Raw genomic sequence first — 26,308 nt, 5'->3', positions numbered from 1 at the left:
GTGATTCATTACAATAATCGCAATAGACTCTTAAATAATAAAATCAGGATTTCCCCTTGGAGTAACTGTTAGTTTGAGGCAATTCTTCTTTAAAGAAGAGTTGCAGCCTTTTGTTCAGTTGACATGCAGTGTTTTTTCTCTTGATTAGAAATGCGTCAGAGTTTGCATGCTGAGACGTTGTAATCTGTACAACTTCAGAGTGATACCACTGTAGTGTCTCTTGTGCTTCAATGTAGTATACGTGTTTTCTGGCTCTTTTATTTATTTATTTATTTTCAGTTTAGGCAAAATGGAAGGTCATTTGCTAAAGGTATCCTAAGTTTTTGATGTGTCAGTCTTGTTATTGAATTTCATCTTATTTAGTTACAAGTCTGAGAAAAATCCGGATAACTTATAGGAAGGTAAACAGAACAACACGTTTCATTTTTAACTTGATTTAAATATAGTATTATGGAAGAATTTATCTTTTACTTATTTACTTGTACAAACGGTACAAAAGATGTAAAGTGTTCTTTACAAATTCTGGGACTTCTGTGAGTGATGCTTTAAATAGATACTGGCCAAACTAACTTGTATAGTGAGAGTATATAAGCTGTCAGAAAAATCCCACCTACTGCAAGCTTATAGTAAATGACTAACATTATTTTCTCATATCAGAATTCTCAAATGTTTATGCTGTCTTCAAAAGTTTTATTGCAAGCAGGTAATGAAGAAGGAAGGAATCCAATTACTTTATGCACAAGGCATGAAGTTCCTACCTAATAAAGAGCAAAGGAGGACTTTTGTTCAGTAAGCATAGAGGCATCTATAAGCTCTAGTGAGTAAACTGGAAATTGCTTTTAAGTAGGTTAGGAGTGATTTTCACTAAATTATTTGATGGATCTTCAGCTTTCATAAACCCTCATGTAGCTAAGGTAGAGTACAGGAATAAATGCCTGAGTGGGTCTGATGTATATGAAACAAACCAAATTCTAGATTCATGTGAATTTTTCATTGAAGCATGAAATTGAGGAAAATGTTCAGAGAAGGCTTTTGTGTGTATAATGTTTAAGTATGAAAATAGGAGCAGATAACTGGACTGGACAGCTGATGGATCAATCTTTGACAGTGATTGATTCCTTGCTTCAAAGGAGGAGAAGAGGGATTTACAGTAGTAACTTATGACTGCTCTTACTTTAAACTTTTTCTACTTCAGAGCTACTAGTCATGTGGCTTACGTCTTGCACCACGTATGCTACCCCTTCTAATACTTCTCAGCTAAAGTAAATGAGAATAAGGTAAATTTTAATCCTAAATGCTGTTGTCGAAACTAAATGATTTGCATGAATATCTTGTGGTAGTGAATTCAGCAAAAGTTCCATTTGTTTTTTAAAGTATTTTTTCAGTTTTACGTTTCTGTTGGGTGTCACTTCCCTTCTAGAACTGTTGAACCCTTAAAAATTGTACATATGAAGTAATTGTCATGAAGTTACAGAAGCAGAAAATGGACACTCGAATTACCCAGCATTATTCTTTTATCCCAAAGCCAGTCATTTACGATGAAAAATAACCACAATATGTTCTCTGTGTGCTGGCACTTTTGAACCTACCCTTCCCAGACAAGTTTGCTTCACCATTGTGAGTTTTATGCAGAATGTCCTCAGCTTCCTCTGTCAGAGGAGAGTAATCTGGTGAACAGGAATGTGCAGATAAGTAGCTCATAAATGCAGAGTTCAGACTGACCTATAGGCTCTGCAGTGTGTAGTCATGTCTGAAAATGTTCTGAAAGGACTGCAGTGTATGAGTAGTGTGTCCTTAAATCATTTCACAAACTTGGATTGATTTCCTATTTTGTTACGATAATGATTAAAAAGAGAGAATGGGGGTAACTGAAGAGCAGTGGAGTTGTTATGAGATCTGAATATTCTTAGTTTTCTTATTCAGGGTTTAACTCACATAGGAAGACCTGACGTCATCTGTTCTGTCCACCAAGCAAGCTGGGATAAAGCTTTCCGTTTCCCATTCCCCTACCCATCTTGTACACCTCGTAGTCAAACATCCACGTGGGCGCTATCCTGCGAGTCAGGGAAGGACAAGCTGGTTTTTTTTCTTTTTCAGAAAGGGAATATAGGTTCCAGCAATAAACCTTGTAGTGTCCTCCTACCTGTGTGAATTTAATAGATGTGTGACTGTTGGTCAGGGTCAAGTACTGACCTTTCTTCTTGTCTTGCCCATGAGGATAACCATATCCTTGTAGACAACATCGTACGTGCTGAACTGTAATCTTTGTGCAGAGGAAAGAGGAAGATTGACTTGGCAATGCTTTCGTTTTTTCTCTTTCCTCTGATGAGACAGAATGAATTATTCATTTAATGGTTATCTTCAAAAATAGCTGGCTGAACAAAATCTGATGAAGTGCCTGACTGAGACAGCAGACTCTACAGTATACAACTTAGGCTTCAGGTGTTACTCATGGGGTTCTTCACAACCCCATCTCCTGTAGAGCTGCTGTCTCAGTCTCTGGGAGAAACCACGGTTGTTGTTCAATGGAGTGGGAGTTCACCTTTGGATGAGGCTAGTGCAAAACTGTGTTAAACTCAAACTTAAGGCTTTGAGGCTTGTGTATGCTAGGCTTCAGTGGGAAAACAGATTGGGAGCTCACTGTGATTTGTGATTTGCACTTCCTTGAGGCTGTGCAGGTGGTGCTCAGCAATATTCAAAAACACTGCTGTGTTACCTACACTGTTCTAGGCAGAAATTCAAAGCACAGCACCGCACTAGCCCCTCTGAAGAAAGTTAACTCCATCCCAGGCAGACCCATACAGGCAATTCGTTTGCAAAATATATGGTATAAATCAGATTTCAGTTCTCTTGTCCTTGTCAAAGAACTGTTCTTATTTACTGGAAGATTTGCCTTAGAGGAACATATAAGAGAGAAACAAATCTATACAATCAATCCTAGACCTTGATATGTTATAGAGTAATTAACATTGTCACTTGCTGATTTATTTGGTTTAAACTAAATCAAGAAAAGTGTTTCACATAAATTAGATTGAACTAGAATGGTGTTATTAGTGTTATATTGAGAGCAATGCATTGTGAGAGTTCAATAAAATGTAATATTGGTTTATACAAAAGCTTTCCTTTTGGATCGAGACCTAGTAGGGACAAATAAAATGATTTATTTTTTGCTGGTCTAAACTAGTATTCTTACAAAACCTGTTTTTCAAATTAAACCTTTATTACTGCACAGAATGAGAAAAGAAAGAATAGCAGAGGAGAAAACAGCAGTGCATCATTAAATGTAGGTTGCTGAATTATGAGTTATTCTTTCACAATGGAATGGAAAACTTTCTCATCCTGTGAAAATAGTGCAGTTTTCTAGAATGATGTTCTTTTGATCTTGGAAGGATGTTGTCAGAATTTGAGCAAAATAAAACTCAAAACTTTGATTTCAGTACAAATATTTTAAAACAAAAAAAATCTTAGCCATGAAATGTTAGAAAATGAGAAAGATGGATAAGTGATTTTGATTATATAATACCTAGTATTGCTATGGATTAGAAGCAGACTAGTGTGAATCTTAGGAAAAATTACATTACATAAAATTATTCAGGCAGGCTTAAGCACTTGCTTAAAAATTGTAATAAATTACAGATGGCCTGATTTTATCCACAGTTGACTGCTTTTTACAGCATTTAGGACAAGAATTCTGTTTGTGATAGCATCTTAGCACATAATATTAAAGTTGACCAAGTTGCAAAGTGGAGGCATATGCAGATTGCCAGCATCTAATGTTCTGTCTGCTAATTTCAAGCCAATTAACTTGTAGTGAAGGTGTGAGGAAGTTAAGATCCATATAGTCATTTCTGTATTTCCATTTTACATAAACAGGAAAGAGATGTTTCTTATTATCTGTAGAAGATATTTTCTCAACTGCTCATTTTGTTTGTTGGAAGTAAAGTTATGGAAAGTTCCCAACTAATTTTAAATACTTGCTCTTTAAATACTAAAATATTATTTATTTTGTTACCTAAGGGCTACTTGTGAATAAAGTTTTAGTGCTACGTTGTCATGGTATGTTTTTATTCTATTGTAGATGGAGATTAATTTGGGAATAAAATTGGGAGTCACTCATCACTGGATAGTAAATAGAGAACAGAATGAGAGCAAAAACTTGAAGAGGGAGTTGTTTCCATGATAGCAACTTGATCAGTTTTAAGCACACAGCTATGTTTGTCTTACTAAAAGGCAGCCACTACAGGTACTATGATTATCTAAGGTTCTGACAATTAGTTTACCTCCTAAATATTAAACCAAAATTCAGGTATTCTATGAAGGAGTAGCATTTGCATCAGTCTCAATGTATCATGCGTTCTTTTCAGAGAATAATAAAGGGAAATTCTGATCAGACAATAGAAGAAAGAGCTATTCTTGACCTCAGTCCATTCTTACTCAACTCCTGTTATAGTACTCACCTTTCCATATCATCCCATACATACTGGCATGCCTCTTGGGATCCCCATAGCAACTGTAACCTCTGCTGCTGTTGAACTTGATTTTTTTTCCCAGTTTTATTAAGTATGGAAAATGAATATCACATAATATTTATGCAGTAGATACTTCCATTTCATTGCTGAAGCAATCTTCAGAGGTGTTACTTAAAATGATCTCTCAGAGAGAGCTTCAGGAATAGGCTATAGTATCACAGTATCACAGTATCACAGATTTCTAGGTTGGAAGAGACCTCAAGATCATCGAGTCCAACCTCCGACCTAACACTAAGTACTCCACTAAACCATATCGCTAAGCTCTACATCTAAACGTCTTTTAAAGACCTCCAGGGATGGTGACTCCACCACCTCCCTGGGCAGCCCGTTCCAATGCTTAATAACCCTTTCGGTAAAGAAGTACTTCCTAACATCCAACCTAAAACTCCCCTGTCGCAACTTTCGCCCATTCCCCCTCGTCCTGTCACCACGCACGTGGGAGAACAGACCAACCCCCACCTCTCTACAGCCTCCTTTAAGGTAACTGTAGAGAGCGATAAGGTCGCCCCTGAGCCTCCTCTTCTCCAGGCTGAACAAGCCCAGCTCCCTCAGCCGCTCCTCGTAAGACTTGTTCTCCAGACCCCTCACCAGCTTGGTCGCCCTTCTCTGGACTCGCTCGAGCACCTCCATGTCCTTCTTGTAGCGAGGGGCCCAAAACTGAACACAGTACTCGAGGTGCGGCCTCGCCAGAGCCGAGTACAGGGGCACAATCACTTCCCTAGACCTGCTGGCCACACTGCTTCTTATACAGGCCAGGATGCTGTTGGCCTTCTTGGCCACCTGGGCACACTGCTGGCTCATATTCAGCCGACTATCCACCAATACTCCCAGGTCCTTCTCAGCCAGGCAGCTTTCCAACCACTCATCTCCCAGCCTGTAGCTCTGCTTGGGGTTGTTGCGCCCCAGGTGCAGGACCTGGCACTTGGCCTTGTTGAACTTCATACAGTTGACCTCAGCCCATCGCTCCAGCCTATCCAGATCCTCCTGCAGAGCCTTCCTGCCCTCGAGCAGATCGACACACGCACTTAGCTTGGTGTCATCTGCAAACTTACTGAGGGTGCACTGGACGCCCTCATCCAGATCATCAATAAAGATATTAAAGAGGACCGGCCCCAGTACCGAGCCCTGGGGGACTCCACTAGTGACCAGCCTCCAACCGGATTATTAGTAGATGAAACAAAATCCAATACAAAGGAACGATTACTTATAAATGAGAGAACTCATTGGTATAAAACCAATCCTAAAGCAGTGGTTTCTGTGCATTCAGCATCACACCAGCTAAGATGGATGAGCACTTTAGAAATTAGTGTTTTATGCCAAGAATTACTTGCCTGTACTCTTCCACAGAAGACTGCTTTAGCCGCTTCCATTGAGAACTTAAAACAATGTTAGGGTGCCTGAAAGCATGGAAGACTTTCAGCCTTAGCAAAACTGTCTGGCAAGAGCAAATAAAATAGCTGATGATTTCTACGTGATCTTTCTCTTGAGACAATCATAGGGTGGTCAAGGTTGGAAGGGATCTCTGAAGATCATCTTTTGAACAGCAGGTTGAACAAAGAGTTCACCAGACAGCTTCCAGCAGCTCCAGGCTGGGAGACTCCGCAACCTGTGCCAGTGTTCTGTCACCAGCACAGCACAGAAGTGCTTCCTGATATTCACACAGACCCTCTTATGTTCCAGCTTGTGCCCATTGCCTCTTGTCCAGGCGCTGGGCACCACTGAAAAAAGCCTGGCTTCATCCTCTGTGCAGCCTCCCTTCAGTCCCCTGGCTGAACAATCCCATCTCTCTCAGCCTTTCCCCATAGAAGTGCCTTAAATCAACGTACTGGCCCGTCACTGGACTCTCCCTAGTCTGTCCATGTTTCTTTTGTACTGAGGAGCCCAGCACTGCAAGTGTGGCCTCACCAGCGCTGAGTAGAGCGGAAGGATCACCTCCCCGGACCTGTTGGCAGTACTTTGCCTAGTGAAGTCCAGAATACCGTTAGCCTTCTTAGCAGCAAGGGCACATTGCTGCCAAGGGCCCTTTCTGCCAAACTGCTTTCCTGCTGGTTGGCCCTCAGCTTGTCGGTGCCTGGGGTTGTTGCTTCCGAGGTGCAGGACTTTGCGCTTCTGCTTGTTGAACTTCACGAGGTTCCTGTCAGCCCATTTCTCCAGCCTGCCCAGGTCCCTCGGGATGGCAGCATGACCCTCTGGTGTACCAGACCCTCCTCCCAGTTTTGTGTCATCTCCAAACGTGCTGAGGAGCACACTCTGCCCTGTCATCCAGATCCTTAACGAAGATGTGGAACGTGACTGGACGTAGTATTGGCCCCTGGGGACACCACTAGTTACTGACCTACAAGTAGACTTCATGCCACTGATCACCACCTGCTGGACCTAGCCACTCAGCCAGTTTTCAGGCCACATCACTGTCTGCTCATCCAGCCCGCACTTCATTAGCTTCTCCACAAGGACCTTACAGGAGATGGCATCAAAGGCCTTACTGAAGTCTGGGCAGACAGCATGCTGCGCTCTCCCCTTTCTACCATGCTAGTTGTTCCGTCACAGAAGCTTATCAGATGCGTCTAGCATGACTTCCCCTTGGTGAATCCGTGCTGCTCCTTTTTAACCACATTTGTCCTTCATGTGCCTAGGAATGGTTTCCAGGACCAGCAGGTCTGTCACCTTCCCACGGGTCGAGGTGAGGCTGACTGGCCTGTAGTTCCCTGGTCATGCTCCTTGCCTTTCTTAAAGACAGCAGTGATAGAAGAATGTACTTAAGTAAAATTTTAAAAGATAATGGGGGGGGGGGGGGGATGGGAGGAGGATTACTGTATCTCAGCTAGATATTATCTGCGCAATTGCAGAAAATCATGATAGCCATACTGGGTCTCAATAATGATTGTTTCCCTGCTTCTCTACTGAAGAGATTTGCTTTATGGATGAAAATTGCAAGACTTGCCAATCTGAGGAGCTGTATAAAGAGCTGAAGTATGCAATACCTGCTGAACAAGCGATAACTTCAATGGATTGTTGTTGCCCTCTTCAAAACAGGGGCTAGGTTTTTCTTAGGGCAGAAAATTCCAAGTCATGTTGGATACCAAGCTGATAGCACGGGGGGTGCAAAATAATTGACTTCCAAGAAGCTTGTTCTGGCGTTGGGTTTTTCTCAATGACACTTGCAAATAATCTGCTTTCAGTTATCTCAGAATAATTTAAAGCTTACAACATTGCTTGGTTTCAATAGATGCTTGAAAATGAGAACAACCTTAAAGTAAAGTGTAGTGCCCATTTGTGACAACTGTGAAAAATGGAAATTTAAGGCCTGTGTATGGAAGACCTTTGATGCTCTGCTGTTTGCAAGGACAGTGTTTCAGGAGTATAGACTAGTACCATAAAGATTTAGTTTTTCAATTAGAAGTTGCTTATATATGATATGAAGTAAACATATCCAGAAATTGCTGAAACTGTGTACTTCACTTATAAAGCCACACATACTGCTATGCCAGCCTGAAATATGTTTAAAATGGTAGCCCCAGTAATTGTGAAGACTCCGCTTGAAAGTAAATACACAAATACTGCCTACCTGTCCCTTTATACATGACTCCATTATAGCAGATTTTTATGCTATTTTTTATTTATTTGATGCTGCTTTGTCTCCTATTTTTATGCAGCCTTTTTCCAAAAGATACTACAAAGAGTAATTAATCTATTAGTGGTGTCAATAATTAACAATAATTGCTGTGATATTCTAGCAGACTGGTAATAGTAATAGACTGAGATGAATCTTAGTGCAGCAGAAGTCCCAAGCAGCCTTTTGTCAAGGTATATGACACTGCTACGAAATTAAAGCAGGTCACTAAATGAAACACTAAGTTAAAGCAATTTCACTGCCTTGTTATGCAGTTCTTTAGCCCATTGCATGCTTCTGTGCACACTGCATGCAGGGATTTTTTTGCTAGAGCAAATCAATATTTCTCTGAAAGATGAGCAGGGATGGGTTTGGGTGTGCAGGTTCCTGTTTCCTGTCACTGCAGATATTTCCTAGAGGTTTTCAATGGATACTTGCTTGTTTCAGAGGGGTGTCAGTAGTATGTTGGGTTTTGGGTAGTCTTGAGTTCCCTCACTGCTCTTCACAGACACCAGCCTCATTTACTCTTTATTCCTAATTTGCAGGAGAGGAAAGGATTATGTATACAAAGATAACTCCATACCCATGCAGTGAAATATGTTACAGAACTGTAAAATTCTCCTAATACTAAATACTAAGATTTAAGGACTTCAGCACCTCAGCAGACTCAGTAGCTCTGTCAAAGGCAGCTATCGGGATGATAAAGGTGTGAGCGAAGCACATTTTCTTGATCTCAGCCCAGTGCCCAGCCTGACAGTGCTCTTCTGCTATCCTTCAGGAATCGGCTCTAGTTAAAAGCCGTGCAAAAGATTGACCAGTTTGCTTCAGCTGTGCTTTTTTTGTGATTAAGTATGGAGTAAAGGCACATTAGATACATAGAAGAGGATACATTTGCTATGTCACTACTGTGAACCAGTTTGTATTCATTTTAAAAAGTGATGTTTAGATGGATTAGGATGATCAATCTGGTACTGGTATGTGAAGAACTATAAATAGACCTATAAAGTCATTTTCATAGTCAAAGTTCATGTCAATACCATCTTACGTTCTGAAGTCTCTTGGCAAGAAAAGATGAGAAGTTTCCTTCTCCAGAGAAGACAAATAGTGTCACTTGCCTTCAGGTTTACAAAGAAGGACTGTGAAAACACATCTGTGTGGAAGCACATCTGTGCTTAGCATCTATAAAGCATCTACAAAGTCAGCACATTCTGCAGATACTGTTTTCAAGAAGGGTAAATAGTGTCTGTCATTAGTCTGCTTCTGAATTTTTACTACAAGCTTTTGAAAAATTGAACTTTTTTTCTCTTTAATGATGCAGAACGGCATAGTTTGGATGCTGAAGTTCGTCAATACATGAGTATAGACAGCTTTCTGGCTGGTGCATGATAAGCGGTGGCTCAGTTTAAGATTTCAATTTATTTTTAATTTATCCTGGAAGTTTTATTTAAAAATTGATTACATATCAGTGAAGGAATAAGGATAATGTTTTAGAGTAATACGCCTTGCCCTTTATGACCAAAACTGTAATTTATATCCTTATAAATCAAATTCATTACAATAAACAAATACAGAAAAGAGTTTTTATTTCTGATACTGGAACAGCATCTTTCACAGGAATTTTTAAGCACTTTACACTTTACAGAAAATTTACTTGTGATTTTTTTTTCTTTCTAAAGCCACAGAAGAAGGAGGATCAGCAATTAGAAGCTAAAGCAAGTCCAAAAAAGTCATCAGAACCCACTATTGACCTTTTAGGACTTGGTAAGCAATAAATAATTACCTGTTTTTCTGTCGAACGCAGATACATCATTTTATATTTTAATAAATATTCTCTCTGCTTACTGATACTGTTAGCTGAATTTGAAAACCGTAAGATTGAGTCTCTGAATTTGAAACTATAAAGGAAAATGCCATGGGGACGTGTGTGTATCAATACTTGTGTTTTGCTAAGGAGAGTAATGAGCTCCTGTGGGAAGGGGAAGTTATCAAAGTGATCTTCAAAGGGCTTGCGGATGGTGGAATTTCAGAGTTTATGGTACAAGCATACTTTTTAATTGAAATGCTGAGGTAATCTGAATTGTATTTCTCTAAAATGCCTTATATCATAAAATCCCTATCTTAATTAAAAGCACAATAAAGTGTCTCACTGCAACTGACCAGTATCTTGTAAAATTTAATACACTGGGCACTGCTTTGTCATATACTGACTGTGACAGTCATTCAGTTTTATGTGATACATCTTTTGTTTTCTTGACTGGCAGGTAGCCATCAATTTGTCTTGTAAATAAACTGTTTCGGACATTAATAATTTAATTTGCAACATCTTCATTGCTACTGTAATTTTTATGTGTTTCCTCTGCTTGTTGAAGACCATATTTCTATAATATATGTGTTTACCCATTGGATAGAAACAAAACCTAGAAAAACAAAATATTACAATAATTACTTTAAATCCCTTTTATTGTTTGAATTATTTGTTTATGAATTTGAATATTGTTTATGAATTGGGAGTGGATATTAGTATATTCAATTTAAACTATTCTAGATTTCTACATAGTTTTTACAGGGTATTGCATGAGGCAGATAAGCTTTTAAAATGTAATTATTTTTTCTAGTCTGTAGTACAACCTGGAATTTGTTGGAAAATGTTTTGTTGCCTTTCTTAAAAAAAAAAACAAAACACTTTTGGGTTTAAGGTAATAATGTTACAACAAAGCAAAAAGTGTCTTCCCTATTTTAGAATTTACACTGGCATTCAGAACACAATTTATTTTCCCTCTGTGTGCAGAGTAGCTCTGAAATACTGTTTTTGTACTGGTTATGCATGTGTGTTGTGGTCCGTATCTCATCCCAAGTAATCTGCTACTGTAGGCAAGCAAATCTTAATTAACACAGTAGAAGTTAGATTATGGATATAGAATGAACTTGTTAAAAACAAAAGTAATTCAGACGTCATGGAAAACTGGTCCCCCTTTCTTTTCCTTTACCAGACCGACTACCTAATTAAGAATTAAAATTTAATCAATATGTGGTTCTGAGGCTGTCAGACTTCTGTGTCCTTTTAGTTATTGTTTGAAAAGAATCTTGGTAATGCCGCTTTATGATGCAGTAATGAACTCGGATCACATCGAGAAAGAGAATTATAATTGTGTTCAGCAGCTGTGGTTCTTCATTGTAAGGAAGCATAGCGACATACACAAAGGGCAAAGTTTATAATTTGTATTGTAGCATAAAATGATTTTAGAGAAGGGGGTGTTAAAGACTTCTTCAGTAACAAATTGAAAGGCAGTGTAATAAGCTAGTATCACTTAGAGTCTGCTGAGCTACAAATGAGATGGATTAATGAGAGCAGACCTGCATATTTCATTTGGAGATTTGTCTTCTAATTAATTCCTCCAGTGGACTACTTGTTATTAATTTGTTGGTTCAGATAGTATTAAAAGAGAGATCACTTCAAAACAATATATATGCCATATCAAACAATAATAGAGTGGACACGACTGTATAGCTCGTTTTTCTTACTGAGTGGACACATTTCTAATAACAGTGATTCATTCCCTCAGGATTTTATTTCTGCAAATGGAGAACGATAGTAGTTTTCACTAGATGGATCAGAATCACTTGTAATAGCAGATTAAGTAATTTTAATGGATCACGATTCATGCTAGAAGAATTCTGTCTTTCAAAACAACCTGGCCTCTTGTGGAGTATTTTCTTGAGTAAAGAGTAGCTTTGGGTATTAAGTTAACCTCTGGGTGATTGCTTTTTTTTTTTTTTTTTTGTCTCCAGTACTTTTTTTTAATAGTGACCTCATCAGAAGGTAAACCTAGTCCTGTGTAATAGGACTTACCCTAAGAAAATGAGAGGCAGTTATAGCTAGACAATATAATTTTCTGGAAATATTTTTTTATTATTATTTTTCTTTACAAAATGCAAAATTGTCAAGGTAATATGCCTGGGCAAATTGCATCTTTAAAACTTGTAATAGCAGCAGAAGTGTAATGCAGAAAAATAGTACAGTCACCAAGGATTTCTTCTGAGCTTTTAAAATAGATTCGTATGGTTTCCTTGAGTTCGTCCTGTTCAGGAGGCTATTACTGAGATAGTGTTTGGAAATTAAATTTTTGATGATCCAGCTACATAAACATTTGTGCCTTTTGGCCTTTTGTTTCAATGTAGATTTTAATTCAGTAATCCGCAGACACAGAAAGGTGGGAAACAGATGTGTACAAGCTAAATGTTCGTACATTCTTCACAAGCAATAGTGATAGTTAATGTTCTTGCTGTGCTACCTCAAATTCTTTCCCTTACTTCCCAAGCTATGAGAAATCACAGCCTATTTCTGCAGGCTAAAACTGCTGCTCCTTTTTGTTATTGATCTCTACAATTAGTTGGATCTTGCCCACACTGAACACGAGTGCCCTATTGAGAATGTGAGCACTTGGAAGTTAATGCCAAAATCGGTAGCATGGGATTTTATAACATTAATTTTTAATAGGGGAATTATAGGAAACATTTTTTCAGTTTGAAAGTCACAGCATGTAAACCAGAGCTGTTCAGCAGTTAAGTCACTGTCACTGCTCTCTCCATCTCAGTGGTGCTAATCTTGCATTCTGTGCTGCTTGGTGCCTTGGGGTTTTCTCTTACAAGAATTCTCTCCGCTTATGTCAGATCAATAGAAATAAAGACAATTTAAAGAAATATTTGTAAAAAAATATAGCTATGTAGGATAGTGAGAATGTTTGAGAATCTTTTTTCTTTTCCTGAATATTATTACGCAGGTAATCTGGGGCCATTCTGTTTGTCAGTGTATGCCACTTGAATTATTTCAGCATTACACGAATACAGAAAAAAGTGAGAAGTTAATATTTTTAAACTATTTTACCTTACAGAATAATGAGAAAAAAGGAAAGTGCATTTTATGTATTCTGCACCATTTACTGTGTTTTGACATGCCTTTTATAAACCAGTTAATTGCACATCCTTGATTAATCAGTGTAGTAAGCTGTTACAAATAATCAGGAGAAATTGAGTTTTATTATGTTGGCTTTTTTTTTTTTTTAATCTTCATGCTTATCTAAGATACTCCTAGATATACCATAGTTAATGTACTGCTGGAAAGAAGATCTAATACAATAAACCAGAATACAGTATCATTAATAGAATGGAAGGAAGGCATCATTATGGAAGGAAGCTATCATTAATTGAATGAGATGTGTGGGGCATTCATCTGACGTGGCTGGAGGTAGAGTAGGATATGCCAAAAGCTGCATATCTGTCTGCTTGTACGGGGGAATCAGTTTCAGAAACATAATGCAAAGTTTAAGAATAAATCTTCTTACGGTGCCTTTGAATCTCTTCTGTTGGTCACTTCCACTGTTGGCAAAGAAAATTATACCACATATTAATGCTGTGTATTAAAGCTTTCATAACAAAAGGCAGCATGACTTGGAAATTGTAGTGTCAGAAACAAGTAAAATGTATACAGAAAAGCACTATAATGGTAAACCCTTCACTTACTGAATATATCCTGGTAAATGGCTTTTGTTTCTACTAGCAAATTTAAACAAGACTTCCTAATCTGAAAGCAGAAGCAGCATCTGCTGTTGTACAGCATGGCAGACAGCAGTCAGATACTATCTGTCATATTGTCATAAATGTAGAAAGAGCAAGTTTGGGACCACAGATAGGAACAGCAATGAAAACCAGCATCTACTGTCGTAGGGTTGAGCCACGTCTTGTGCTTCATCCGCAGCTACTGATGAGGACGAAGTGATGGGTGTACTGTTGATTAAAAGTGCTTTCCAAGTAACTCTGTGATGTCTCCATAAGACTTCTGGTGGTTAAAGCTATAAATTTCTAAGAATATTCGGGCAGGCCTATATAACTTAATCTGTTTTTTTGACTGCTTCCCAGAAAAGACTCCAGGCATGTTTCCTTCCATCTCTTCTACTCATCAGTTTTTAACGGTAGGCAGCAAAAGTTGAGTAAGAAGTAATATTCTTAGAATAATTTAGAACTCAGAACTCCACCACACCATCTTTTGTATACTATAGAAGTATTTTAAAGTGAGGAGAGAAAGGAGAAAGTGCTTTCTAATCGATGGCCTGCTGCACTGAGGTTGAGAATATCCAACATGTGAACTGCTACACTGAAACACAAGTTTGTGTATGCCTGCATGCATATATTTAAATGAAGACAGTAATATTGCTGCAAATGATATACAGGATTGAAAACACTTAGGTTTTGTTTTTTTTTTTAATCCTGAAATTTATCACATTCTGGAATCTTCTAGTTTCATTGTGGAAAAATGTTTTAGGAATCACTTTTTAATAGATATAAATATTCCAACCATTATGTTTTTGAGAAATTAGTAATACAGGATCTCATATTATTCCAGAGTTGAACTATGTTGTAAACAGTAATTCAAAATGGCTGGCTTCTGCACTGATAGAGATAAGGAAATACTCATTTTTAGTCTAAAATTCAGTAAGAGATTGAAAGTAGGTACATTATCAAATAACATTCTTTGAGAATATGTATAGCTGTTAAAACAGCTTTGGACTGATCTGATGAAAACCTGGGTTTTCATACTACTAATTTATAAGCAGGTTATTAAATACTGGAAAGAAAACGTGCTCTTGCAAATGTGTTCTCCCAATGAATGCTCTAACGTATGAAATGTTTGTTTTACTAAATGATTATGTTTAAATTTAAAATCTAAAGTCTTATGTTAAACATTTTTACATTCAGGGAGACTGAACCACTTTGGAATATAAGATTTTGTCTTTAATACGTGTGCCTCACTGAGAAAATGAGAACGTTAAATTATTAATTCTAGAAAAATCCTTTTGCGTGAAAATTATGCACTGTTCATTCCTAAATTTATCTGAAACAGCTTTTTGGGAGATGTTTTTGGAACTGCCTGTCCAGAATGACCTCAAATGAACAGAATACTTTACACTGCCAGAAGCTTGGTACTTGTGTGCAAATACATTTATTTGCACGTATCTTAAAGCACGGTTGTGGATGAACGGTGGATCAGATTATGTGTATGGTGTCCGCTGGCTTCCAGTCATCAGAACAGAAATAAGGAAAGGAGGAGACCTTCATAGCTAAGATGTAAGCAGGTTTGCCATAACCACAGATGACTTTGTGTAACTTTGTTTTTCAGAATTGTTGAAATGGTGATCCTCCCAGCAAAGTCAAATCATGACACAGGAACTAAATTGGCTGGTGTGGCAACTGCAGTCCTGTTGTCATCGTTCAAGTCACGAACTTATTTAGTATAGAAGATCTAATATGGCCAAGCCATTCCCATGGCCATTTTGTCTGTGTGGAGTTCTCGGGTCTTCCTTAGTCCTTGCAGACAGCATAATTACCCTTGCAGACTTTGGGGAACTTAGGACAATAAACACACGTGCCGAGGTTCAGTTTCTTGAGAGTGTTGCTCACTTGCATCCTTCCTGTATCCCTGCCTTGTAGGTATTTTGGTCTTGCTACTGGGTCTGCGTGCCTTTGCTGGCATGCACAATTTGGTCTGAATTTCCTATTGATAGGAAGTGGATTTGAGAATTAGCAAATACCAAGCTATTAATGTTCCTGCTTGATACTGAATCAAGCGTAAAATCATGTTGTGTATCTGAAGTAGTCACAAAAGCAAGCATACAGCTTTCAAAGAATTGCAACCCAGCACCCTTCCACGTGGTTGTTTCCTAATTCCCTGTGCAAAAAAGGTGCAGTAAGTGCTTTAAAGTATGCTGGGGGTTTTACATATACCAAAGCTGTTCTGTTGCAGTTTCTGTAGCAGCTATAGCCATGCCACATTTCCTGTACTTACAAAGGTACAAAGGTTAGCATCTCTAAAGTAAGACAAAATACAGATGTGGAAGGATGGTGGTAACTTTGGACACATTTCACGTTGACGGATTTTGACATTTGTGACTTCAATGTCAGCTTTTCAAATACTTAGCAGTAACAGTCTGTGCTTTTAAAATAAATATTTACAAGCAGCGTGGCCAAAGGGGTGGGGGTGTCATGGCTGGACGGTGGTCCATCGGAGTTTGAAGGCAGGCATCATTGAAACGTGAAGACATCTTTTGTGGATATTTTGGACTGACTGTTTCCGATGCATTGACTTCTAATACAAGTTAACAGCTAAAAATCTTGTCAGCTCCTCTGTGATAGCCTAGAAACCACTTGAGTGAGGAAACTGATGAAGTGTCTGGTGATGCCTTCAGGCTTCTTCCAACTTGTCAGCATCCTGGGCTACTGGGAGCAGTAGTCTCCAGCTGCTGGCACTGTAGCAAGTTTGCATGTGACTGAACAAAATAATGAAAAATGAGAATATTCTACATGCAAGATGACAGATCTTACTATATTCAGCCAGTTATCCGTGTTTCTACAAAAAAAAAAAAAAAAGGAAAAAAAAAGTAGAGGAGCAAAAGGAGATCTTATTTCTAACTAATAAACTTACTCCTTTATTCCATTATGTCTTTAATAAAATAACATACCAATTCCTCTATGATTGTTTTCCAGATGGGAAAGAATGCTGGAGTTATTTAAGAGACGGACTTGTAGTATTTTAAATAAGTGTTGGAAGCCTCTTATGATTTGCTTTTAATTAACCACTGCATTTCAACAATGCTCTTCACTAATCAAACCACTTCTGTGCCTTTATTAGAGTTCTAGAAATTTTAATATACCAAAACCTCACATCTCCCTTCTGCCTTATGTATTTCTCTGTGGTAGCAAGGCATATGTTTTGTGTGTTATCACTAGATTGCTAATGCTGATATTCCAATGACAGACCTCTGCTCTGGAAATAGATCTTTTCAGTATGGTCGATAATTTTCATGGTTGTAGGATATTGGAAAACAATGTCTTACAGTGCAATAAAAGGAGCAAGTGACTGTTTTTTTCTTAAATAAATATTAACTGTTTTTGAAGGTTCTTCATGATTTTTAAGTTTAAAAATGGTGATCTGTATTTGTGTTTTAAATTTGGAGTATATTACTGAGAGTCTGTAAATGTTTCAGAAGTTTCTGATAGATATATTTGAAGTTAGCTACCTATGTGTAATTGTATGACTTCAAAAAAAATCCTTTAATTAGAATTCTACATAAATTAAAATTTGTTTTACAGAAACTTACTCTGAATAATGAGAACAGTCTTATCTTAGAAATTGAATACATATTTGATGGCAATGGGGAGAATGGGCAGCTTTAATTATTTTTTAATTATTTATTATCCATTAAAATATTAACAATTTTCACTTTAAATGCAATTCCATTGTCTTTTTAAGATGGTCCAGCTGAAGCATCTGTTACAAATGGAGGCACTGCTACTGCCGCAGCATTGAATGATGACCTGGATATCTTCGGTCCAATGATCTCTAATCCTTTACCAGCAGCTGCTGTATCTCCTGCTCAGGTAAAATTTACTTGGCTGTATGTATGCCTAAATTTGTGTGTTTGTGCACATAGTTTCCTTCCAGGAGTTGTTCTCATCTCATGGAGATTCAGAGAGAAGGAATGCATCTCTGTTTGCAGCTGGAGACTCTATAGCCATAATGACTACATTTTTCTCACCTCTTCGGGCTTCCCTGCTGCTTAAATATAGAATTAAGAGATGGTCTGGTCTTCCCTTCTGATTCCTCCTGGTCGTCCAACTGAATTGGTTTCTGCCTTCCCTCGGTGTGATGGTAGTCATGGTTTCCTCTAGTTCATATTCCGTCATCTTGTTCTTTTTTTTTTTTTTAAGTAAGTATTGCTGAATATATTTTTTTATTTCACATCTGCAGGTTTTTGTAATTTAGGTCATACTTATTAAGGACTTCTTATTGCTTTTTAATATTGATATTTAGGAAATGCTACAGCACATGCTTCTACCTTAAAGCTGCTGACAAATTGGGGTCTCAAGCATCATTCTCAAAAGCAAGAATGGATACCAAGAAAAACTAATAATTGCTTCCTGGACTGATCTGTCTTTTTTTCTCGTCTTGGAACTTGTGTGTCCCTTCTTCCTCAAGGAAGGGGTGGCATGAAACCCCTGCACCTGGCCTCCTCCCTGTCATAGCACCGTGACAGCTCGGAAGAGACCCCATTGCCTTGCCTGCTGTAGCCGAGAAAGGCAGCTTTAGGATGCACAATGAAAGCACTTAATGCTACAGCTCCATCAACGTAGCTTTCAGCCTCAGAGAACAAAGTGTTGGTGCTGAATGTGGCAGGTACAGATGAGAATGCACACGTGCTGGCTTCCTTACCCAAAGTGGCTTCTGACAGGGAGGCTTTGCTCCATCTGTGGAGCCCTTTTAAGGTTATTTGGAGGCTTTCTGCCTCACTCAGCTGAAGCAGGAAGTTCTGTATGTATTCTTGGATTTACGCTTTGGGACCTATGATCTGTACTTATTTTTCCTTCTCCAGTAGTTCTGATCATATATAAAATGTAAGGAATGGTGATGGAAAGTAGTTGTGATCGGACTGGCCTATCGTAATTTTGTTCCCAAATGTTCCCTTTATCACTGTGGTCACCTCAAAGCATTGAGGAGCAATTGCTGTTGTCACAAGATTTGATTGTAATTGTTATTCTTTATCTTTTACTCTCCCCTCATCTACTTGTTGTTGAGGGCTGGCTTTCTGAAAAATGCTGGGTAGGGTTTTAGAGACTGAAATCACGCTTCTTTTTCAACGTAAAAACTACAGATAAGGCAAGCTTCCCAGCATGCCTTCATCCAACTGTAAATGGTGAGAGATGAGTGGTTTGGATGTGTTAGCTAAGGCTGCAAAGGAAATTGTTGGTATGGATTTTCTTGGCTCTTGTGGATGTCTGTGTTCAAAGTACCAGAAAGGACGGTATCTAAGTGCACGCTGTCTGCTATTCTACCGCCTTATGTCAAAATTGATCTAGATAAACCTACCTGTAGAGCTAGATGGAAAAGCAGGAGCCCATTTCCAGCTTCACTGAGCTGTTTAATGTATCCAATTTTGGTGTAGATTGGGTAAACTGAAATCTAGAATCATGCAGTTTCCACTCAACCCCGTAATAAACAGACCGACAATAGTAGCACATGTAATAGGAAGGGCTGACTTGTGTTTTTCCCCTTTTCCTGCCTTTCTGATGCTGGAAATGATTTCCTCTATATGTAGTTACTGTCTGTGCAGGAGAAAAGATTTTGGGGGTACAATTAATGTTGCCTAATGAGTCTTTTCAGAGAGTTTTCAGAATTGCAGCCTTCCCTTGATCCCATTCCGTGAGCAAGTGACGAGATCCGCTGGTTAAACAAGTGATGTAGCTGCGGAATTCAGGAAGTCGAAAAGAAGGCCAAGTACTTAAGAGTGAGAAAAAGTTAAGTGAAGGGTGATTATCTGGATGGTGATGATTCCTGAAGCGTTAAATAATAGGGTGGCTGCTACAGCATATTGAATAATATGTATTAGCAGTTAAAGGAAAGAAAGTGCATTTCTGTGATAAAGATTGTTTTGATATTTATAGTTTATCTGTGATTGTGCTGGTTTGTAGACCAAGTATAGCACTTATTAAATAGATTACAAAGTAGTAAAAAGGAAAATATTCTCAATATCTGGTAAGTATCAACTTGTTTGTATCCTCAGAAGCAAGGCTATATTTACTTGCAGTTAATAAACCAGTCCAGATTTTTAGTGATAATTTGCTTTTTTCTGAGTGCCATAATCAGGAGCAGCAAATAGAACTTTTATCAAATAAATGGCCCTTATGGCATCTTGCAAGATTTAATTCTTGGTTGTCTTCCATTTTTAATCAGTAGTCTGAAAGAAAATGTAATATAAACAGATAATTTCCCTAGATTAGGGACAGAGAAATAGTAGTAGCAGAGGATAGGTTTCTGGTGATTAAATGGCTTTCTTGGTAAAGTGAATATTCCATTTTCCTTTAGGTCTAAAAAGGCCTTGCAGGTCTTGCACGTTAGGATGGTGGTATCTAGTTTGGGCACTGATTCTGGAAAGGACTTGAGGGTGCCTCTCATTTGGCAGCGGTATGAGTATTTTGCAATATGGATAAAAGTTGGATGGGATTCAGGGAAGTGTCAGGAAAATACTGGAGGCTGGAAACTATGCTTTGTAATGAGATTTTAAGGATTCGCTCTGTTTAATATACTGAAGCAAAGAGGTGGTGTGATTATGTTCTGTAATTATGTTGTATGAGACTGCAAATGGGAAGGTGAACACGGAGTACAGTCCAGTAGCTGAGTAACCCTACTGTTCAGTTCCTACATTTGGAATTGGAAAATTTAGAGTAGAAATCCATGGCCAATTTTTAAGTTGGGAAGCGTAGCACTTGTTTGAATATCTAATAATAGAACGAACCTTATTCAAAAACTGAAGGTAGAAGAAGGAATCAAAAGCAAAATATTGTGGCTTGCATTTTCACCTAGATTTGCCATGGTATTCTGCATAGGTTTTTCTGAGATACCACAGCAGGGTTTGTGGGCATCAAAAGAGAAGGGAATTTAACTCTGTTCCTCAGACCAATTTGCAGGAACAACATACACTTGTTCATTATTCATAGGATTGCTTTTCTGTTCCAATTTAACCTTTAAGATAGGATGTAGTATTCAATGAGTATTTTTATGGCACTGCAGAGTCCAGAAATGTACTGTTTGAATGTTTTATTATGAGAACGGAACAATGTGATGTCTGAAGAACTTAGGATTTGTTATGACAGTTGACATGGCCAAGACATGATTTTAAATGAAAACAAAAGCATTTATTTTTTTGTTCTCAACCACGACTTCACTATTCAGTGTTTTATTGACTTTTACTCTCCTTTCAGTTGTGTCTTTATTACAGTTTCCAAAAACACTTAAAATATTTCTTCCTACTTTTCTGTGTAGCTGGATACTAAAAAAAACAGTTGATTTTGTAGAGGACTGGTAATGCACAGTATGGGAATGAGTAACTTTTTTTTTTCTAGAAATTTGCTGACTAGCAAATTCAAGGGGGATTAAGTTAGTTTAACCAGCTCCAACTGTAAAGCTAGATAAAAGGCATGTGCTATAAAATTACCAATTATGCAGTGTTCATGGACAGAAAAAGGAAAAAAAATGACATTTTGTATGGTTAGTGACACTTCCTAATGTGAAGTGAGCATAGCTGAGTTATTAGTACGGAGTTTTTTGTTGCCAAACATTGGATGGGAATTGAACAGTGGTCTATTATTCTTAGTTGTAATTAAGCAATTTCCTAAATTGTTTTAGCCAGATTGTAATTTCAGACTTTGTTGGGTATATCCTCCAGCAAAAATGTGATCTTCAGTCTTTGCTGAAACTTGTAGCATGGGGGAGACAGGGAGAACTGCAGGTAGTAAGTTGAAAAGTATTAACTCACTGAAACACTTAACATGCATCTTTAATGGAGCAAAATACTAAAATCCACTGAAATTACACTTTGGATTTTTGTGTGCCTGTTTTGCATCATATTGGGAGCTGAGAACAGTTTCAAGGGCTGCAAAAATATGTTTTTGTAGAGATGCTATATGTTCTTCATGAGTGTTTGAGGGCAAACTTTAATTTAAAGTAGTAATGTGGTTTAGATAACTACGTGTTCTCAAATACTCATTTTTCCCTGAGGCCAGATGTATGCACTTACCGTGGCTGCTATCGATCAGCCCACAAGCTTTAACTTTTTAACAAAAGTTATGGTAATGATAATGTGTCATAGTCCTCGTTTTTTTCTGGAAAAAATGAGTTGCTCAGAAACTTGCTTTACAGTGAAAGTTCTTTGTGTGGGCCCTTACTGGAGAGCTATTTAGTTGTTATACTATGAGCAGTTGGATTGTTTGTAGCTTCTGCTTGTGTTTATTTTATCCCTCTAGATTTTGAGGTAATCTGAAAGATAAGTTTATTCCTTCGTCTGAATGTGGGGGACATGGAGTGACTCTTTATTGTGACTATGATTAATTAAGCTTATCAAATTGTGTCTCTAATTGTAGGAAGTTGTCTTATTTCCTAATCACTAGGCTGCCTGTACTTGCCGGGTTTATCATCGTTGATACAGTCTGAGCGTCTGATGAGTCTGGTGATGACTGGCAGTGTTCAGTGGCAGGCTGCACTTAGGAGTCACACTGAAGCTTCTTACTCAGGCAGTCCCTGTATGTTTGCACCCGGTAGGCAGAGCTGAAGGCCTCTGTATTTATGTCTGTATCCACAAATGGAAGCTACTTGCGTAAAGCCTGTGTTTGGGAAGTCGGTCATTGGGAATCCTTCAGCACTGTGCTGCTCCTGGCCCTTCTTCAGCAAATTGTTTAGATGTGGTGTCAGTGATCAGATTACGGAACATAGATGTGGTCAAGTGATCTTTAAATTATTTCATTATTTGTTTTGGTGCCAATAGCTGTTTGTTTATCTCTTGAAGAAGCTTAAGAGGATTTCTGTAGTTTAGTATAAATTAACATTGGTTAGCACTGGTCCTAAGTTCCTTTTTTTATATGCATGTTCATGTTGTGGCAATTCAAATATTGCTGGAAGCATTGATGCACAAGATTTGAATCATTTTGAGGTCATGGAATCATAGAAGCATTAAGGTTGGAAAAGACCTCCAAGATCATCTGGCCCAACCATCACCCTACTACCAATGTCCCTAAGCACCACATCCAACCTTTCCTTGAACACCTCAGGGACGGTGACTCCACCACCTCCCTGGGCAACCCCTTCCAATGCCTGACTGCTCTTTCTGAGAAGAAATGTCTCCTCATTTCCAACCTGAACCTCCCCTGGCACAACTTGAGGCCATTCCCTTTAGTCCTATCACTAGTTATCTGCCAGAAGAGGCTGACCCCCAGCTCCCCACACCTTCCTTTCAGGTGTTTGTAGAGAGCAATGAGGTCTCCCCTGAGCCTTCTCTTCTCCAGACTAAACAACTCCAGTTCCCTCAGCCGCTCCTCACAGGACTTGTGCTCCAGGCCCCTCACCAGCTTCGTAGCCCTTCTCTGGACATGCTCCAGGGCCTCGATGTCCTTCTGGTACTGAGGGGCCCAAAGCTGAACACAGTACTTGAGGTGCGGCCTCACCAGAGCAGAGTACAGGGGGACGATCTCCTCCCTGGTCCTGCTGGCTACGCTATTCCTGATACAAGCCAGGATGCCGTTGGCCTTCTTGGCCACCTGGGCACACTGCTGGTTCATGTTCTCCTAAGTGTTTTATTTCTGTTCTTCGGTGTTGGCCTTTTTCAGTTTTAAACTCTTGAAACTTCTGATACAAGTCTCAATTGTTCTTGCGTTGAGTGGCAAGAATGTGCCCTCTTTTATTATATTCTTGATGAAAAAGATTGCTTCAAGCTATATACAGAAATTCCTTAGTTTACCTTTCTCCTGTTTTAACTACTCTTGTGCTTCTTTAGTTTTACGTTTAAAGAATGCAGTGCTTCAGAGAAGACTGTGAAGTCTGCAGTAGGGTGACATCTCTTCTTCCTGGGGAACTGGCAGAACAATGGATGCTTGTAATGTTGCAATCTTTGTGTTTTTAGTTGAATTACACTTTCTTCCTCAGCTGTGATACACAAACCAGAATTATTGACCCAAGTTCCCCTCTGTTTCCTGAAGACATGGTCCAGCTGAAGAGGCTTGACAGGGAATGAAGAGTAGAAGGTGCTTGTTCTTGGACCTCTCTCTGCATGCTAAAAATTTGTAGGCATTATGAAGTGTCTCCAGCCTATACTTTGCAGTATACTACTACTACTTTTTTAGTTTCTCTTCCATAACTTTACATTCTGAGCCATGATGAGTAAAAATGTACATCACTCAATGCAGAAGCAGTACCAGACTAATGAATTGTTGAAGAAGAGCTGGAATTTAGATATGATTGATGTTATTACAGTAACAGGATCTGCATCACTCTGTGCCTGGGGGAAGAGAAGAAACTCCTTATATAAGTCTGTATCTTGGTGTGCTGTTGAGAAGCTGTCCTATTAGTATGCATGCTGTACAGTTCAGAGTGGAGGTAACAGTGCTAAGAAGCTTACAGTCTAATGGAGAAATAATGTAGATGTGCAAAATTCTATGATCCTATGAAAATAGCCATGTGCAATTTGTGTAGCCAGATGGAAATGTAAAGTGATGGATTCAGCTACCAGATTTGTGGTCCTGACACATTTGGCTGATACTTTATGGTGAAAATTTCCTTTGCTTAAGTATTACCTTTACAGGTAATAAATAAGCTGTCCATAACTAAACCAACTTACATATGAACGTGACGCATATTTGAGATAACTGCTAGTAGTTTAGATAAATTCTGCTGTATCAAACAGCTCAGCAGTGTATTTCTTAACCACCTGACGAGTGTTTAGTTTTGATACAGTGACTGAGAGTACTGCACGTAGCCTGTCTTGAAGGCCTGATACTATATGTATTCAAGACGTGCTTTTCTAGAGGTCTTGGAGAGCATGAGAATGTTAGGTATGTGAAAATGATCTCAATGTTTTTTTAACTTGAATGCCACCTGCTGTTTTCTTGCCATGTATTTTGTATTATCTTCCATCTATTTAGCTGCTGAACACTTAGGGCAGTGCTTGTTCAGTGCCTTTGGCTCCTCTTACAATCTTCCCCAAACAAACTGAAGGAACAGAGGTTCAATGAACATTCATTTCAAACGTAGTAGCTGATCAGTCCCCATGGTCTTTAGCTGTCTCTTCTCTTTTGTGCACACATGTATGATTTGCTTTATTTCACTAAAGCATCTACAGGTAGCAATATTTCATGTATCTGGAGACGATTTTAACCTGAGGTCATGCCAGATGAGAACAGTTTGTCTCTGATGCTGTTGTTTATTTAAAGCCAAACTAATGCACATGAAAACAAACAAAAACCAGAAAAAACACAGATACTACTGTTCTCCCTCCCAGAAAAAAGCAAACCTTTTCCTTACTGCAGTATGAGTGGCAGAGAAGAAGATGCCTCTGTTAACTCACCTCTGCTATTTAAATGTCTTTCTCCAATACGCTGAGCACGGCTGCTGTACAGAGGCTATCTCATGCAATAAGAGGAGAACGTGTAATAATTCGGTAATGAGACTTCCTGCATGGATGCATGGGAAACAGATACAACCATTTAGGGTGGACTTCTACATGAATACATTTTTTAAATTAACCTCTGGTATTTTCAAAGAAGGTCATGCCAGCCTGATGAATAATCCTCTCAGATTGAGCGGACTTCCTACTGCCCATTACAAAACTCTGAATTTTGCTTTGCAATCAGAATTTGTTGTCAGTAATAAGCAGGAGGCACTAGCTTTATTAATATGTGCTGAAGGAAGTTGATAATTTAAGTATATGTTGGCCAGAGAGATGATTTCACGGGAGTTAAACTATTCCTGGTCTTTTTTTTGGTCTGCTTTCCCCTGCTCTTTGTAGGGTGGCTCCGTAGGGTCTCAGTTTGACTTCGGCCCAAACTGACTATTGTGTAAATGCAGGGTTTTCAGTTGCCAAAGAGTTCCCATTTCTTACTCTCTGCCCTTTCTACAGTAATCTTGGAGATTCTGCCCATCAACCATCTGAATCCACATTCTTTATCCTGACAGTTTCTGACCAATTTAGTTGGTATCACTTTTTTTTTTTATTATTTTTATTTTCCCTCTAATTTATAACACTGCCTTATCCTATAGCTTTTTAGCACTGCAGCAGTCAGATACGCTTTTTGAAGCTGTGTACTCAATACTTGTATTGCAGTGTTTGTAGAAATCCAGTGTCAATATGTGTAGGGGAGTTTTCAGGGCCTGCCAGCAAAACCTGGAAAGCATCAAGGTTGTGGCTCCAAGGGGGAATACAGGTGTCTTACAGCAACTGCTTCTTTTGGGGTGGCTTCTTGTACCACAGGCGTTGCTGTGGGATGACAGTGAAGAAAGAGATGGACCTGACTGCAGATCCAGTCCATTCAATGTGGTAGTGCAAGTAGGTTTTTTGTGTTTTGTACAAAAGGGTTGAAAATTGCATAGGCTCTGGTATCAGGCAGATGTATGCTAACCGGGTGGCATTGTTTGGCTGGACCATAACTTAAATATGTGCTGTAATACTGGCTTTCTTGCAGTGTGCTTACAGTTGATTTGTACTGAAAGTTCCCACTGGTAACAGAATGAGTTGTTTTAAGAAATTTAATGGGAATGCAGCGTATTGCCTAGTTATCTAAGCAAACTCCGGTATGG

The 26,308-nt window shown here is 38.7% G+C and overlaps 1 protein-coding gene across 2 annotated transcripts in view; it reads left to right on the top strand.

Annotated features, from left to right (window-relative positions):
• SMAP1 (small ArfGAP 1) overlaps positions 1 to 26,308 on the top strand; it is a 92,546-nt gene that overhangs the window by 61,051 nt on the left and 5,187 nt on the right. For both annotated transcript variants that reach the window (XM_080584092.1, XM_080584091.1), the window contains 2 exons: positions 9,816 to 9,900; positions 17,444 to 17,571. In XM_080584092.1, the coding sequence (XP_080440218.1) occupies positions 9,816 to 9,900; positions 17,444 to 17,571 (213 nt within the window). The remainder of the gene's footprint in view (positions 1 to 9,815; positions 9,901 to 17,443; positions 17,572 to 26,308) is intronic.

This window comes from Anser brachyrhynchus (genome assembly GCF_964034855.1).
Source record: "Anser brachyrhynchus genome assembly, chromosome: 3".
Taxonomy (NCBI): domain Eukaryota; kingdom Metazoa; phylum Chordata; class Aves; order Anseriformes; family Anatidae; genus Anser; species Anser brachyrhynchus.
This window is presented reverse-complemented; position numbering and strand designations above follow the sequence as displayed.